At 43.5% G+C, this 18,743-nt stretch overlaps 2 protein-coding genes across 2 annotated transcripts; both read right to left on the bottom strand.

Annotated features, from left to right (window-relative positions):
- Positions 1–549: 549 nt before the first annotated feature.
- On the bottom strand, positions 550–1,253 carry LOC307098488 (large ribosomal subunit protein uL6-like). Its single transcript, XM_079769336.1, has one exon. The coding sequence runs from the start codon at positions 1,220–1,222 to the stop codon at positions 644–646; it is 579 nt and encodes a 192-aa protein (XP_079625462.1). The 5' UTR covers positions 1,223–1,253; the 3' UTR covers positions 550–643.
- Positions 1,254–10,035: 8,782 nt separating this feature from the next.
- Positions 10,036–14,010, bottom strand: ARF6 (ARF GTPase 6). Its single transcript, XM_079767949.1, has 2 exons — positions 13,863–14,010; positions 10,036–13,763 (listed from the first exon to the last, which is right to left on the bottom strand). The coding sequence occupies exon 2, from the start codon at positions 13,285–13,287 to the stop codon at positions 12,760–12,762; it is 528 nt and encodes a 175-aa protein (XP_079624075.1). The 5' UTR covers positions 13,288–13,763; positions 13,863–14,010; the 3' UTR covers positions 10,036–12,759.
- Positions 14,011–18,743: the final 4,733 nt, after the last annotated feature.

Raw genomic sequence — 18,743 nt, 5'->3', positions numbered from 1 at the left:
TGCAGGAGGCAGCCAATCAATGATTCTCTCTCATCATTGATGTTTCTATCTCTCTCTCCCTCTCTCTTCCTCTCTGAAATCAATAAAAATATTTTTAAAAAAGAAAATACAGTTAAACAATATGGGTTTGAAATGTGTGGGCCCACTAATAGCAGCTTTTTTAAAACTTACAATATAATAAATATGTACAGTACTATAAATGTATTTTCTCTTCCTTATGATTTTCTTAATGTTTTCTCTAACTTTATTATAAGAATACAGTATATAATACATGTAAAATATGTGTTAATAAACTGTTTATGTTATCAGTAAGGCTTCTGGTCAACAGTAGGTTATTAGTACAGTTTTTGGGATTTTCAACTGTGGTGGGGGGAGGGAGGGTATCAGGGCCCCTAACTCTTAAGTTGTTCAAGGGTCAACTGTATCCTAAAATTCAGAACTGATGCTGAAAGTATTAAAACCTCAGTTTGCAAATTTTAAGAGCATTTTCAGAGGCATTAAGTTAATCAGCATGATGCCTGCATATCAGAAATTCTCTTTTTTTTTCAATACAAGGCTTTTATTGTACATCTTTATAGTTTCACAAACAAGTGTGACAAATCATTCGGCATCTCAGTGTTTCTATAGCTGGACAACTTAGATCTTATTCATCAGCCTGCTGAACTGTTCCTTTTTCAGAAACATAGATACCATCCAAAAATTTTCTGATATCCTTGTTTTTAACTGTTGTGGCTTGCTGAATCAAAGCAGCTGAATTTGATACAAGTTCAATGTCATTTCCTTCAAGAATCAACTCATCTTTCTGGGCTTGAGATACTGAACAAGCAACGCCTGACCTCATCCGAACTCTGCGGATGTATTTTTCGCCCAAGAAATTTCTAATTTCAACAAGAGAACCGTTCTCCTGAATAACGACGTTGATGGGGAAGTGAGTGTACACAGACCTCATCTTGTAACGGAAGCCCAGTGTAACACCCTTGATCATGTTCTGTACATGACTGCATATAGTGTGAACTGTGGCCAGTTCCTTTCTATTTCCCCACCATTTGTCAACCCCGAGCCTCTTCTTTTTCTTTCTGAGGATACTGAGCTCTACATTGATGTGGTTGAAGTCCTTCCACAGGGTACCTCTGGGGCCCTTCACAATAACTGTGCGTCCCTTCAGAGTGATGTCCACATTTTCTGGGATGTCCACAGTCTGAATGCTGAGAATGGTCTTCATCCTCGCAGTAGATGCGGCAAAGAGGAAGCGTCTTTCGTCATCATGTTCTTGTAGCCGTCCAGAAATTCTTTTAAATTTCACTCCATAGCTATATGAGTGATAAGTACAAAGAAATTTTGAGTCTAGTCTCAGCTGTATCACTAACTGTTGTGATTTCCTGCACATGTCATAGCCACCATGGCTTTCTATCTGCATTTGTGTAATATGGATGCCACCATCTATATCTATAATAATAATGGGACTAGAATTTACTTGGGCATGGTCATTGTAGTCATTTCCAAGAGGAGAGCTCTAACTATGCAAAAAAAAAAAAAAAAGGCAGCTTAAAGGAATTAACATTTTTCAAATGGATTCTTTTTTCAATTTTCCTTTACCTCCAGGAAACTGGTGGTATGGAGTATATGTTCCTCACTCCCCACTCCACCCTCAACAATCAATGTTAATGTTTTGAAAATTAAATGAACCTCTTATATTACTGCTTTTATCACACCCTTAACATCTATTAACATTCCTTCATCTCCACGTTTTTGGAACACTTCTTTAGCCGTTTCCCTACTGCCTCCTGTCTCTTTCATTGCAAACTAATTTCTGACCACCTCACTCAAACTTACCTCAGGCCCCAATGACTTTCCGATGTAAATTCTACAGAATTCGTTTTGAACGTCAACCTTCTTGATCTCCCTGTAGGATATGATGTCATTATCTCCCATTCCTTCTCAGTTTTCTGTTAACAACCTCTCCTTCTACCCATCCCTTAAACATTGGTGTTCCCCAAGGAGGTGTTCCAACCTCTGCCCTTTCTTCTTCTCACTCCCAGGAAATCTCACTAGCATCTATGGTTTTAAAATCCATTTACAAGTTAACTCTTAAACCTCTATTTGTCTCAGTGTCTCCTGACCTACCTATTGCATAGCTCCATGTAGATGTCCATGCCATAGGCGCCTAACACCTGCTGTCAAAACTAGGCATGTAATCTCCCTCCTCTCATTAAACTTACTCTTTTCTCTCTAATTTATAGCTTTATAAATGTAACCTTGTTGGCAGTCACTCACTCAGACATTTTCCCTTGTTTCCTTTCATTTTGTTGGCCAAAACTTGTTGATTCCACCTCTAAAGCAAGGCTTCCCAAACTATAGTCCTTGGAACTATAGGATAGAGATGGGTTCTTGTTTAAGAAAAGGGGGTGAGGCCCTAACCGGTTTGGCTCAGTGGATAGAGCGTCGGCCTGCGGACTCAAGGGTCCCACGTTCGATTCCGGTCAAGAGCATGTACCTTGGTTGCGGGCACATCCCCAGGAGGGGTGTGCGGGAAGCAGCTGATCAATGTTTCTCTCTCATCGATGTTTCAAACTCTCTATCCCTCTCCCTTCCTCCCTGTAAAAAAAAAAAAAAAAAAAAAAAAATCAATAAAATATATTAATTAGAAAAGAAAAAAAAAGAAAAGAAAAGGGGGTGAGGGTGGTGGTTCTGTGATCAAATTAGTTTGGGAAATGCTGGGTTAAAGCAGGACTTCTAAAGAACCTTCAATACAGGGGTGGGCAAACATAGATTTACAGTTGTGAGTACGTAAAACAGAGTATTCTTGTATTATTATTTCTTAACTAGAGGCCCAGTGCACGAAATTCATGCCCTGGTGTGTGTGTGTGTGGGGGGGGGGTCCCCTAGTCTGGCCTGTGCCCTCTCACAGTGCAGGAGCCCCGCTATCAATCACCCCCAAAGAGGTAGGCCTCGCCCACCCATCCAGGGTTCCTCAATGGATTGCCCCAAAGAGGTAGGCCAGAGCCAGGGGTCCCGCCTCCATGCCATGCAGGGCTGCAGGGCCCCCCAGGCCTGCCCGTGTGACAAGCCATTGGGCCCTGCCTTCTCCGCGCCACGTGGGGCCGCGGGACCCCCAGGCCTGGCCATGTGGAGCAGCCGCCGGGCCCCGCCTCCATACCGCATATGCAGCGTCAAGTCCCCGCCCACAGCCTTCTGATGATGGATTGTGGGATTGTGATGACGTGAGGGCATCACAGCATGAGGGTGTGACCACCATCTAGGCTATTATTAGTATAGATTATTATATTATTTATTTGCATCATTTGTCTTCTGATTCTTTTTTTCCCCACTTATTTTTTAGAGAGAATGGAAGGGAGGGAGGAAAGGGAAGAGAGAGAGAGAAACATAGATGTGAGAGAAACACATCAGTTGGTTGTCTCCCATATGAGCCTCAACTAGGGCCAGGGATTGAACCCACAACCCAGATATGTGCTCTTAACCAGGAATCAAACCTGTGACCCTTCTGTCTACAGGCTGATGCTCTAACCACTGAGAAACACCAGTCATGGCAATTTATCTTTTAGGTAACGATGGCTGGTAATTTAATCTACTTTTGCCCATCCCTGTATACCAGTAGCTTGGAAGCCTTTCTTTCAAGGATTTTGATCAGTGTTCTACAGAACATACTTTACAAAATGCCATTCAGGTATTTCTCAAATGTGTTCTCCTCTCTCCACCATCATAACCATTGCTTCAATTAGGGAATTCCGCTCTCACCTATTCTACAATAGGTTTCCTACCTAGGATCTTCACTCATCACTTATGTAGTTGTCAGTAAGCTCCCTAAAATGTAAATCTCGTGCAGTTTCATGCTTTAAAATTCCAAAAGGTTTTCCCAGAACTCAAATTACAAAATCCAAAATCCTTAAAAAACCAAAGGCACTTCATGATCCAGCCCCTGACCATCTTCATTTCATTCCAGTTCACTCTATGCTCCAGGCATAAACTAACTATCAATTCTCAATAGTTTTATACTTACACCTTCTGGCTTTTGCACATAAACATTACACTGCCTAAAATGGCATCCACCTTTTGTTTATCTGAATAACTCCCACTCGGGCCTTAAAATTCACCTCAAATGGACCTCTTCTTCTGAAGCCTTCTATTCTTTTGACTACCTCCCATTCCTTACTCAGAGGAAAGTACCTAATTGGTGTGTACTCAATGCACCATCCATTATAGTATATCTTTGTAATTATCTGTGTACACATTTCTATTTTTCTAGACTGTGAACTCCTTGAAGATAAACATTTATTTATTCCTGCTTTTTGAGCCCAGTACAGTGCCTGGAACCAGTAAATAAGTCCTTGATGAATAAATTAATTAATCCTAATATATAAAAACCCTGGGTCCTAATTACCAGTAAGGACTGAGGCTCAACAAACGGGAAGTCAGTCCTGCAGTCAGAGCTGGGTTGCCAGACAACCCAGCTCTGACTGCTTCTGCTGCAGGCGTGGTGCCCCAGCACTGACTGCTGAGGAAGCTGCAAATCAGGGCCAGAGAGAGGCCTGAAGAGAGAAGCAGGGACTGATCTATTGCCTCTGTGGCAGCTTTTGATCAACACTTGCCTCTCTCTTTCTATCCCAGTCTGCTAGCAGTTGCGCCTCCATTTCTCTCCAGGCCTCCACCAGGGCTGCTGATCAGCCCCGCCTTTCTGATCAGGCCCTGTTGATAGGCCCAGAGACCCTGACTGGCATAGAAACCAACCAATCAGAACAAAGTCTGGGTCAACGGTGAGGAGCCAATGGCTGCCTAGGAGGCAGAGCTTTTGACGCTGACTGGCATAGAAACTGACCAATCAGAACCAAATGTGGCCAGCAGGGGAGAGCAGTTGGGGCGAGATCAGGCCAGCAGGGGAGGGCAGTAAGGGGCGATCAGGCAGGCAAGCAGAGGCAGTTAGGGCATGTGTCTCGATGCAAGCATCCTGCCCTGGCCGCGGAGGGCCTCTGGGGGACAGGGGGCCAGCCCGCAGCCTCCGCGGCCGAGTGCAGGCCCAGAGAGGAGACGGCAGGCCTGCCTCCCATGGAAGCAGCGTGGCTCCCTCTCACCTCCCATGGAATTGGCACGGGTCCCTCCTGACTCCCGTGGGTGCCGGTGGCTCGCTTCCGCCTCCTGCAGAAGCCGCATGGTTCCAATGGAAGCAGCCCAGCTCCCGGCAGTGCACTGCAGTTCCTGCCGGCTCCCGCGGAAGTGGCGGGCGGCCTACTGAGCATGGTATCACGCGATGGGCTACTAGTATGTATATAAAAGGCTAATATGCAAAGTGTCCCCTTGGGAGTTTGACCAGGAGACCAAGAGCTCGATCACTCACTATGACCACCAGGGGGTGGCATGGAACGAAGGAAGGCCCCGGCTGGCAGCCAGAAGGCCCTGATCGGCCCTGATTGCTGGCCAGGGCTAAGAACCCTACCTGTGCATGAATTTTGTGCACCAGGCCTCTAATATATATATATGTGCAAATAATCAAGTCAGTGAAAGCTTCTTCTATTTTTCACTATTCTCTATCTCCCAAATACACTGAGTGGCCAGATTATTATTTATTAGAGGCCCAGTGCATGAATTCGTGCATAGGTGGGATTCGGCCAGCCTGGCCAGGGGGAGGGGACATGGGCAGTTGGCCGGCCTGCCTGCTGGTCGAACTCCTGGTTGAGGGGACAATTTGCATATTCGCCTTTTATTATATAGGATATACACTGAGTGGCCAGATTATTATGCGTTCAGAGATCATAATAATCTGGCCACTCAGTGTATTATATATAGATCACTACCCTTTTGCCTTTGCTCATACATTTTAATGAGATAATGTATGTAATGCATTTAGAACAGTGAATAACACACAATGAGCATGCAATATATTAATACTATAATACTACAAAGACCTGTAAAATTCACAATCTACCAAGTACTCACATGATTTTTACAGAAAAAAAAGAATCTAATGCCATGTTCTCCATTATACAGATGACTCAAAGTCTGTTGATAGCTTTGCATAGCCAATGAGATTTATCTGAGGCAGGATTATTGCTAATTGAAAAAAAAAATTCTAGCCCTGGCCAGTGTGGCTCAGTTGGTTGGGCGTCATCCCGTACACTGAGAGGTTGCTGGTTCAATTCCTAGGCAGGGCACATGCCTGGGTTGGGTGGGCTAGATCCCAGGTGGGGGTGTGTGCAAGAAGCAGCTGATTGATGTTTCTCACATCAGTGTTTCTCTCTCTCCTTCTTCTTTCCACTCTCTCTAAAAAAAAAAAAAAATCAATAAAATTTATTTTAAAAATCTATTAATGATCAAATAAGAAAATTACAGAATGTTACTCAAAGTAAGTGTTTTGTAAGCAAACACACACATAAATTAAGTACATTATTAACCGCTGGCTCACCTCAATCACACTTACAGTACAGACTGACTACCCAAGTTCACAGTCTGGCTGTGCTGCTTAGTAACATATACCTCTCTGAGGCCCAGTTTTCTCAACTATGAAATGGGAGCTCTTTCCCCAAGATTGTTGAGGATTAAGAGAATTAATATGCATAAAAATGCTTAGAACAGTGACTGGTGTATGGCAAACAATAAAAAAAAAATGCTCTTGTTATTCTGTTTCCCAATTTGATCTCTTTAGGCTTAGACCCAACCTTGGACATGGTCACAAAAACTAACTTTTGGAAATAAAAAAAAAAAGAGAAAGCACTTTGGTTTGCCACATTAAATAAACTTCAGCCATAGCTGGTTTGGCTCAGTGGATAGAGCATCGGCCTGCGAGCTGAAAGGTCCCAGGTTCGATTCTGGTGAAGGCACGTGCCCAGGTTGTGGGCTCCATCCCCAGTGGGGGGCTTGCAGGAGGCAGCCATCAATGATTCTCTCTCATCATGGATGTTTCTCTCTCTTTCCCCCTCTTCCTTCCTCTCTGAAATCAATAAAAATATTTAAAATAAATAAACTTCAAAGATCCAAAGCCCTGCTTTTATAACTCCCATAACAAATTTGCTTTTCCCCTCTCTAATGTGCTATGACCTTCTTAGGCCAGTCCATTCAGCTGTAATGGGAAATAATGTTGTTGTTGTTGTTTTGGGAAACAGCTGTTATGGTCATGAATAACCAGATTCAAGTAAGTCTTTCTGTGAACTACAAGTGTTTTTTATTTTTTAAAGCCTAATTGTAAATGTCTTCAATAAAGTACTTCCATAACTTCTGCTAAATACTTTGTTTCTTTTTTAAGAGTAGTATACAACTATAGGCAAGAAATAATTGATGTTTGAAGTAAATTATTTTTCCTATTTTATATTGGTTACAGGAACAATACTAGAAGAAACCAAATATCATGCAACATATTAGTTTCCAAGTCAATAAAATACTTCCTCTTACAAAGTTTCAGAATATAAAATACTGGACTCAGGACTTGATTGTAGTAATACCAACTGAGTAACAGCCACAGTTCAATGATGTTATCTGAACCTATTCCAAACTAACGTAGGTTATCTGGAGGCACTGTAACAGAGAAGCACTTTTAACTTATACCCAAAGACCAGTAAAACTATCATAAAAATAAGGAAAATATTTTTAATAAAACGATTCATAAAATTTTAGAGAATGCTAAAATGGAAACTGAAAAACTGATTTCACACATTTAAACTTGAGGAAAAAGAAAATCCCAGTTAGACTACTCAATAACAAATAACAAGTCTCAAGGATCCCTAAATATCCAAATGTAGTAAATTGTGTGTGCACTGTATCCTAAAGTTTTTATTAGCCTTATTCATTTAACAATGGTCTTTTACTTTAAATTGTTGGATTTTCCTTATATTTTGGTAAATTTTTTAAAAATTGGGCTTTAGATTTGGGGTCAACAAACGTTTTTCATAGAGGGCCAGACAGTAAATATTTTAGGCTTTTCAGGCTAAATACTGTCTCTATTGCATATCCACATTTGTTTTTTTGTAGTCTTTAAGAATCCCTTAACAAATGTAAAAATTCTTAGCTCAATCCCTATAAAAACAGGCTACAGCCAGATTTGCCCTTGGCCAGTTTCCCCACCCCTGCTTTACACTATATATATTATCTTTTTTAAAAATATATATTTTATTGATTTTTTACAGAAAGGAAGGGAGAGGGATAGAGAGTTGGAAACATCGATGAGAAACATCCATCAGCTGCCTCCTGCACTCCTCCCACTGGGGATGTGCCCACAATCAAGGTACATGCCCTTGACCAGAATTGAACCTGCAACCTTTCAGTCCGCAGGCCAACGCTTTATCCACTGAGCCAAACTGGTTAGGGCTATATATTATCTTTTTGTTACAATGTCAATTCCACTGATATTTTTCTTCCTTCAAATATTTGTTCAAATGTCACCTTCTCAGAACACATTCCTACCTGTCCCCACATATATATAACATCGTATATAATACATAGTATATCAACTAACATTTTTTTCATCTGATCTTTGTCTCTTCACCTCCATCCCTGCCCACCACCACCAAAATAAGTTCTATGAAGGCAGATAGTTTTTTTTTCCACTTATGTATCTCCTGTCCCTAGAACAGTGTCAGGCATATCAATAGGTGCTTAATAAATAAATCTACCCTCACACTTGGGAAGCAAATACTACAGAGGAAATACATAGTATCCTAATATAATAATTTCATTAGTGAAAAAGTACTTGAGGACAAGATTGACAAATACTTTCACTTGAAAATTGTTTCTAGTTATAAAACATTTTAAAGGGAAAAAAGGTTCAAAATTAAAGCATTTTCTTACTGTCTCACAATGTGAAGTTATCTCTTGTACAATAATTCCCTGTAAGTTTACAATGACTTTAGCTTATTTAATAATATATTTCAATTGTCATTCCTAAACCCCTCCACAGACCTGTTCTGCCTCTTTGATCTCATGGTAAGTATTCCCTGCCCATTCAACTCACTGATCCAGTCTGGCAACTTTAAAGTTTAGCAAAGCAGGGAAGTTACTTTGTCTCATCTATGGCTCCATTTCCCAATATACCCTTTTATTTAACTTCCTAATATTGTAATCTTTCCTACTTTGTCTTTACTATTCAATATAAAGCAAAAAGTTGTTTCTATTGAATGCTATTATCAAAATACATTATTCTCAGTGATTAATGAGACTTAAAAGTTACATTTATTATAGATGGGTTTACAATTTTTACCTATAAAAAAAAGGACAAGATTTGTTTTACCATCACCCTGATATATACTTGGCAAGGTGTTGAGGAAATAACTTTGGGAATTTAGTAATTGCCACCACCATTCAGATTATGGCTACTATATTTCTAAACTTATATTAAAACATAAAAACCCACTAAAGAATAGTTTCTTCTACTGCTATCACTAATAAATTGATACTTGATAGTTATTAGTAAATGACAAAACTAAATATATTAATATCAATGTGGGATTTAAGTCGCACTAGAGGTCACGCTAAGATATTCTAAAATCAAACTGCAACTGGTGATAAAAGAGGGAATTGCTTACAGCAAAGGAAATTTGTTTTAAAAACCCTTTTATCCAACAAGTTATTCTTCACCTACTATTTTCTAAATGGCTACAATTCTGCCATTCTTATCAAACAAGCAACAAAGTCCAATTTTAAAATCCAAGTCAGTTGTTAAGGGTTAAGATGACTCTTCCAGCCAATTCTTTATAGACACAATTCTGTACTCCTAAAAATGCTAAGGATGTGATTTTGAAAAAACTAGAATAAAAACTGCTATAGAATTTTCTAAAAATTATTTTCAACTGTTTTTGTGTTCTAAATTATCATAAAATCAGATTAATTTCAGTGGAACTAAATCAGGGCAAAACCTCCTTATAGAGCTAGCTTATAATCAAGAACCAAATTGATTCTCTTTTTTGTTCTTAAAAAAGCTAGTTGACTCCCAAATTAAGGCACTTTATACCATATGTCCCTAGAGAATAACATGGCCCAACACACCACATGTCCCACTTAATCTAGTTCAAAGGAGTAACATAACGTGAGAAACTGCACTGTGTAATTCTTTTATTTTCTGCATATTAGTGCTTTACCAACACTACAACCATTAAGAACACAATTCCAGGTACTTTACTTTTTAGTTTGGGGCAATCAGTCTACAGACTCATTACTTATATTAGACAAGATTAACCTCATTCAAAACTTACTGTAGTTTATAAATTCACATAAATACAGAAATTGATGCAATTAAACAAAAACTTCAGGATCTCATTTTTAAAATTCTTAGGTTGTAACTGTTGTTGCAGGCTATTAATTACTTGCCCCATGATCAGCATTGTTATGGTTCAATTTAACTACAAGTATCAGCCTTTTATATCCTTAAAAAAATGTAAGTGAAAATTACAATTTACCAAAAGGTTTAGGATTTTCCCAATTTCAAATATTTGCTTCCCCCCTTCCCACCCCCTTCAGTTATTTGACATTTCAAGTAAACTAAAAATAACATCTCACCTGCAACATTCAACAGCAATCACTTGATATATAAAATTTTAACTACGCCCCGTTATTTTAAGACACAAAAAAATGGCTGCCTATCAATCTAACTCATAAGTTAGAAATACTACATTTAAGAATTAACATGAGGGTTTCAAGTTTCCTCCAGTTTAGGCATTTATACCTTTGTGCTTGTCTTGTTTCACGATGTTATTATAGCATTGATATTTGTATTACCCATGTATGTACCTTAATGTAATAATTTAAAACACTAAGAATTAATTTATGGTGGAGCTTGGGAATCTTAAAAGCAACTAAAATGTTCTTAGATGTGGCTCCCAGCTTCATTTCTAGAGGTACGCCTACTAAAGTGAAACTGAGAATTTTATACTTTTGTTGTATTTCTAATTAAAAAACCCCTCTGCACCATCAGGAGCCTGCAAGCATAGCACCTTTGCTCATCTGCTTTAAGTAAAATGTTTAAGAATTTTACTTTGAATAATTAATTTTTTATAGCTTTATGCTTCTCATACATCTTTGGTAAGAGCTCCATTATACAATATGGCCAAAGCATGAAGGACCAATACTGTCCAACTATATACCATGATATCCCGCTCAATTTTAGTTTTCATATACCCTCATAAAACCCACATCTTTTCCTGTATACTGCCTTTGCAGTCTACATTTCTGAAATTCCCTAAGTTTAATTCCTTGAGGATCTCTAAAATTAATCCTTAAGGCTATATAAGAACCAGATGCTGCTTCACAATTCTTTATCAGGCATTAACATTTGGTTCAAAATATTTTCATACTGGTCTCAATAATCTAGTTACTGGTCCTAAGCAACTAAGCAAGTAATCTGGTTAGGACCTGGATATCACCAAGTGAGCACACTGCTTACCCTTGAAGAAAAATAAGCTTACATTCATTGTCATCTGTAGGTTCTTTCTCTTCATCCTACTTCCCCTTTAATTGTCATCCCTCAAGTTTACACGTCATTCATTCATCACGTTTCCTTCCCTAAAGGAGATACTGTATTACTGAACCAACAGAATATCTGACTTACTATTTGCATGAGTTAATCCTATAATCAGACAGAATTAAATATCTTTTTTATAAAACATCTTTTCCAGTGTTCTTATTAATGGAGGTGTGGATCACTCATCTATAAAAACGCTTTTATCTTTAATCAGTTGCTGTAATGTGATGTGAAAACAGGAATGTATATTTTTCCAACCAGGTAAAAGGTGCATACAATTTGAATTGTTAAATGCTTTATTAATGAACAAAGTAAACATTCTAGTAATTTAAAAACTATTGGTCTTAAGATATTTGAAACATGGTAAAAGTATATATTCCAGTTTTGCCCAAAAGTCCCTTAAAATAGCTACAAATATTTCGACTGTGTGTGGATACACCATTATTGCTCCATTTTCTGGAAAGAGTCTTTTTAAAGTTAAAAAAGGGAAAACACAGCAAAGATGTTAACTTTGCAGTGAAAAAAATCTGTTCTCAATGGGTTACAATTTCATATTTTTATGCAGTGTAAGTTAGCTATGTAATGGGGACTTTGAGTTTTATCCCTACTCATGCATGATGTTTCAAAACTTAACAGCTGGCATTTCAAAAAACTTATATTACCTTTTTAACATACTGATGTGCAACTGGAATATTTTCCCATATTACTCATTATTTGCCACTGTGGGCTAAGTTTATTATACTGGTCTTAGGTATAAAAGGTCACATTTGAAATTACTAAGTTAGAACTCATAAGGGAGAGGGAAAAGGCCTTAAATATAAAAGACAAACGGCAGTTTGATTAAGCAATAATTTTCAGTTTACTAGATGAAACAGACTTGCAACATAGTCTGCATTAATGCAAAATAAGCCATCTACAGCAAATGGTAAGGAAACTGGGCAAAAAGGGAAAAAAAGCATACAATGGGAAAAAAAATCTCTCAAAATAAAAAAATCATACCATTATTATAAAGGACTTTTACCAAGAACTGCTATATTTTCCCCGTCCCATTTGCTGGAAGTTAACAAGAGCATCTAGCACTTTGTGTTCATGTCAAATGTCAGATCAGAGCATCCTAACGCAAAGCAAAAAAGAAACAAAAAGGAAACTCCCTAACCGGCCCCCCCCACCCCCAAACCGTAGAACAGTAACTCCAGAGTTCAAATTCAAGAGAAAGTGGCAATTGAAAGAGGTGATGGTGGCGATAATCCTATGAATGGGTGTTTGATTTCTCTCCTTCCGGGGGGATGGGTGGAGAACGCTCATTAGGATTTGTAGTTAGAGGTTAACCATGTGAGCCCCTCATAGAGTCCGTCCCCCGTGGTGGCACAGGAGGGCTGCACATACCAGTTCCTGTCCCGAATCCGGGTCAGGCCCAGTTTCTCCTGGATCTCGTGGGGTTTCATGGCATCGGGCAGGTCCTGCTTGTTGGCGAAGATGAGGATTATGGCGTCCCTCATCTCCCGGTCATTGATAATGCGGTGCAGCTCCTGGCGGGCCTCGTCGATGCGGTCGCGGTCGGCACAGTCCACCACGAAGATCAGACCCTGGGTCCCGGTGTAGTAATGCCGCCAGAGCGGCCGGATCTTGTCCTGGCCGCCCACATCCCACACGTTGAACTTGACGTTTTTGTAAGTCACCGTCTCCACGTTGAAGCCCACGGTGGGGATGGTGGTCACCGACTGGCCCAGCTTCAACTTATACAGGATTGTGGTCTTGCCGGCCGCGTCCAGGCCCAACATGAGGATCCGCATTTCCTTGTTCCCGAAGATCTTGGACAGCACCTTCCCCATCGCGTCGGAGGAGCCGGGGCCGGGGGCATTCAGGTGTCCCGGGTCCCCTCAGCCAACAACGCCGCCGCCGCCGCCGCGAAACCAAAACGAAGCCTCCCGCCGCGAGGGCGCCCGTGTGGCCGACGTGGGAGTTGCCTCTTCGGGGCAGAGGCCAGGCCCGCCGCTCACTCGGGCATCACCGGCCGCACAACTTGATTCCTCCACTCGCCGCCGCCGCCGCCGGGGCCGAGTCTGCGGCGGGAGAGCCGCCGCCCTGCTGAGGCGCGGCCCGGCCCGGAACTGCCCTTCCCCCCGCAGGCGCCGCGCGAGCGCCGCCGGTTCCCGCTCCGCCGCCGCCGCCGCCTCCCGACGCCGCGGGAGACTACGACCCTCCGGTCCGCGAGCACCGGCTCCCCACCGACCCAGGCCACCGAGAGGCAGCGAGGCTCCGGCGGCTCGTCAGGGTCATGGATCCTCGCGGGAACTCGGTGCGCTGCCTGCAGAGACACAGAAAGCGAGAGGGAGTTACTGCCGGGGTCCCGCGGGGAGCGGGGGGCCCAGGCGGCCCGCCTTTCCAGCTCGGCCCGGGAGATTACCTCCAGCCGCCGCCCCGAGCGCGGGCTCCCTCCGGCCGCCACCTCCTCCTCCCAGCTCTGCCGCCGCCGCCGCCGGAAAAGGCGCCGAAGAAACCGCCTCACTTCCCCTCCCGACCGCGCACGCGCAGCACGGGCCGACCGTTCGGACCAGAGCGACCTCTGTCAGGAAAGCGCCCGCGCGCCCCGCGTCAGGGGCGCCACGCGCTAAGGGGCGGGGCTACGGCGGCCCGGAGGGCTCACAGGTGCGGCCGGCCCCGGGACCCGCGCGCCTCGGGCTCCGACCACTGTGCCCACCTGTCGCTGCCCTAGCGTCTCCTCCCGTCTCTGCTGTTTCCCAACACCCCCCCCTCGAACTAGAGGAGCAAATCCATGGCTGGGGTCGCGGGGAGGCTGCACAGGGCGGGGCCCGTGGTTGCCCGCTCCCAGGGCGAACGCCTCTCCGTGCTGCTTCCAGGTCTTTCCTCCGACCTCTTTGCCCGCCAGAGGCTCCCAGGGTCGCCTCCACACCGCCCCTGCCTTGGCGCCCCCTCGGTCCGTCAGGGAAAGCCCTGCCTGCTGCTTTTACCTTTCCCCCTGCCCTTCCCCGGCCGCCTCTATTCCTCGTGCTCCGTGCGCTTCCTGGAAGACACGTGGGAGACAACTGTTTCCTGTGGAATTTGCCAGCCAGTGAGTGCAGTGTGTTTACTAGCTTGGCTTTGCTCTGAAGCCCGTTTTTTAAAAGTGTTTGAGCCCTGTCTTTATACATCTTGTCCATTTCCTAAAAGTTACAGTAGTATCAAGAGTTCTGTGCCACGCCGCATGTTCAACTTTTTAGAATGTGGTAACTGTTCATCTTTAAGTATATCCGTGTAGTGTTAGAAGTAGTAGCTTCTCACCCACCACCCGTTATTAACTTGAAGAGGCCTAGATATCATCTTAGCGTAGGATTTAGAATCAGAAAAAAAATAACGACCTCTGGGGCCTGGATCTCGGCGTTTAACATTTCTAAGTTTTATCTCATGTTGTAACGGTGTAATACTGGCCTTGCTCTCTGCACTCCATTTGAGGCTTAAATAATATTAGGGAAAACTTTAGGGAACCTTTCAAATGGTTAGTGATAAAGTTAGGCTTAAAGGGAAAATGATGTGAAACTTGAAATAAATGAACCAAGGGAAAGAGCAACAGGAATTTTTTCTTTTTTAAGGAAGATGGTGAACAGCATACGGTACCCTACTTTGCACTTCATATTTAAAAAAATGTAATGATGGTAGATAGGTTAAATGATAACCATAAGCTTCAAGCGGGAGATGAAAGTAACTAATGTTATTAATATTCGGACAATGACCTGATTTACTTTCCATCTGCCTTAATATGCACTTAACCCAGAGAGCCCTGTGGGATAGCTAGCATTAATATGGGCCCTTTACACTTAAGGAAACTGCGCTTTCCGAGAGAGCTCAAGGCCTCACAGCAACTAAAAGGAGGAGCCAGGATTCAAACACAGACAGCCTGATTCAGAGCCTTGTGCCCAAGCCACAAAACTAGACTTCCTTGGGGAAAATGCGCCTGGCCAGGAGCCTCACTTTCCTGCCATCTGTACGTAGACAGCCCTCCTAGCCGTCCTTCCTCCCGAGGCAAAACAGGAAGCAGAAAGCCTGCCTTTCTCCTGTGTCCCAACATCCAGAAGGGTCAAATGGAGGCTGCTTGAAGAGTGAGCTGGCCTTTCTTGGGGAAGGACAGATTACCCATGTCTCTGTCGCCCCCTCCTGCCCCAAAGGAGAACTTCACATGCCCACAAGTTCCCGCCCCCCCTCCCCGAGGCTGGAAAAGAGTCAGTAGCAGTGCTTCCAAAGGCATCCATGAAGAAGGACTGGGGCATGGTTGGTTTTTTAAGTTTGCTGTTAACTTTTTGTAAAATGCAATTAAAATGAATTAGTAAAAAAAAAAATGCTGCTTGAATGATGTGACAATGTCAAATGGATATAAAAGTTTCTAAATACTCTCAAGTTCTCAGAACTTCCTGTACTTGTCTTCATATGGGCAAGTAACAATAGTTCATGAACCAGCACAGGCCCAGGGACCACACTGGAGTGGAACTGGTGAAAGAACCGCTGCTGGCCTGAGGTCACTCCCTAGGGCAAGGATTCCTGTGCCATTCTGAAATTTGGGTCCTGCTGCTGGTTCAGAGTGCTGCTCTGGACCTGCAGCTGGAGCAGAGGTGTAACTTAAGCCTGAGAGAGACCCAGAGACAGTGCCTAGAAGCCAGGCCCCCAGCTCTGCCCTCCCTGTCTCTGAGACAGACCAGCAGGAAGGCTGACAGTGTTCAAGCCAAGGAGGCCTCTAGAAATACAGCTCCTTCCCCTGACAAGCTGGGAGTTGGGAGGTTGTAACCTGATGTGGGGGCAAGGATGGTGGATGCCCTGGGTTTGATTCTAAAATTGTACAGCCACATCAACCTTGCCACTCTGAGCTTCCTCTTCCACAAATGTAAAAAAGGAGAGGGTTGCCCAGCCAGTGTAGTTTAATGGTTGAGCATCAACCTATGAACAAGGGGTCATGGGTTTGATTCCTGGTCAGGGCACATGCCTGGGTTGTGGGCTTGATCCACATTGTGGGACCTGCAGGAGGCAGCCAATCAATCATTCTCATTGATATTTCTATCTCCCTCTCCCTTCTCTGAAATCAATAAAAATATGTCTGTATATATATATAAAAGCCTAAGCGACCTTCTGACCATTTGACTGGTAGCTATGATGCACACTGACCACCAGGAGGCAGATGCTCAACGCACAGGCATGGAAACATGGAACAGACTGATGAATCTCAGAGGGAAGAGGGGAGGAGGGAGGATGGGAAGAGATTAACCAAAAATCTTATATGCATACTAGAGGCCCGGTGCATGGATTTGTGCGACAGTGGGGTCCCTCAGCCTGGCCTGTGGGGATCAGGCTGAAACAGGCAGTCCAACATCCCCCAAGGGATCCCAGACTTTGAGAGGGCACAGGCCAGGCCAAGAGACCCCACCGGTACACGAATCCGTGCCCGGGCCTCTAGTATATATATATATAAAAAGGAGAGGGTCAAGTGCACTCTTGAGTTCCTTGTAAATCTAACATGCTGTGTTTGTCCTAGAGGATCTAGGCTGCCTGCCCTCAAGGGGTGGCAGCAAGACTAAAGGACCGCCAATAGGACAAACCAGACTAAGCTCAATGGAAATGGACATTAATTATGCCTTGCAGGCTACCCTCAGAGACAAGGAAAACCCAGCACTGGAAAGACCAGAAAAGGGGGAAGAAGCAAATACGTTATTATTTTTTTTTATTGATTTTTTACAGAGAGGAAAAGAGAGGGATAGAGAGTTAGAAACATCGATGAGAGAGAAACATCAGCTGCCTCTTGCACACCCCCTACTGGGGATGTGCCCGCAACCAAGGTACATGCCCTTGACCGGAATCAAACCTGGGACCCTTGAGTCCGCAGGCCGACACTCTATCCACTGAACCGGTTTCGGCCAAATACGTTATTTATTTGGGTCAATTTAATTACTAAGATTGGGCATCCAGCCTGGCACTGTTTCTCAGCAGTTGAGGCAGAGAAGCAAGCGCCACAAGCCACAGAGCACTTACTATAAAGGAGGCATGGTTACCAATCCCCAGAGGATACAAGCTTTCTCCTGGACCTGAATTTTAAAAGAATTTTCCACACGTGACCCTATCTGTGGGACAGTAAGGACACAGCAGCCTCCCCAAGTTTTATGGCAAAAGCAGAAGTGGTTTTATGTGGCCGTTTCTTCCAAAAATCTTGGAGGGAAGCCAAGGGTACACCAGATAGCATAGCAGCTCAGTAACGGTATTTAGTTTTTAGGCAAGAAGTGAACTTGAGTATATTAAAAAGAAAAGTCAAACATGCTAAGTAAATTATACAGACGGCAAGACCATAATAAAGTGCACTTGGCTTCCTCTTAGCTGGGTCACTGGTGGATATACAAACATGCCTTTCCTTTTCAAGGTATGGACTGACTCTCTCACCCTTGGGCCAACCGCAGACATCTTTGCCTGCCCGACTCCCACACCCTGGCCTAGGGGCACTCTGGTATGAAAAGGCCGAGTTAGCCATTCCTACCATTAGCCACTGTAGGGCAGCATTGAGCCAGTAACTGAAAAGCAAACTTTCAAAAATTCCCTTTGAAAGCAAAGTTGTTCAGCTTGTATGCAATTCTACCAATCCTATCTAATAATAGAGTAACATGTAAATTACCATCACTCCGCTACGCCCACGATTGGGCGGTGGGAGGCTGGGGGGCGGGACTCGGGGTGGCCTATCCGGCCATTGAGAGGCACGGATCCACAGCCACTGAGGGGGGCTACCCTACTGTTGAGAGGCGCAGGGGGCGGGACTCCCGCCCCCTGCGCCTCTCAACGGCCAGATCCGTGGCTGCTGAGGGGGCGTGCCGTGGACACCCAGCTGCACCTCTCAACGGCAGGGTAGTCAGGTGTCCGCGGCAGCCCCCCTCAGCGGCCGCGGACCATCAAAAGCATGGGAGCTGGGTGCCTGTCTGCTCCGGCACCAGCGGACAGGCACCCAGCTCCACCGCGAAAAGCGAAAGCGTGTAGGGGACCCTACACGTGCATGATTCAATCATGCACTGGGCCTCTAGTCTAATTATATAAATCTTGAAAATCCAATATTGAGCTGTTTTCATAAAGTAAAGGGTGTAAAAATGGAAACAGCGGCTCCAATAGTAGGAATTTTCTCAGATTCTTTTTTTAATCAGATTCCCTTTTTAACATTTTAAATGTCAGTCCATCCTATGAGAGAGAGATCAAAGAAATGCTAACATTTTCTGAACACAAATTGTGCTGTTTTACAGTACCTACCATTTGATTTAATCTTACAAGAACT

Source organism: Cnephaeus nilssonii, assembly GCF_951640355.1.
Source record: "Cnephaeus nilssonii genome assembly, chromosome: 4".
In the NCBI taxonomy this organism is placed as follows: domain Eukaryota; kingdom Metazoa; phylum Chordata; class Mammalia; order Chiroptera; family Vespertilionidae; genus Cnephaeus; species Cnephaeus nilssonii.
The sequence above is the reverse complement of the archived record's forward strand: the minus strand, read 5'-3'. Positions and strand labels throughout refer to the sequence as shown.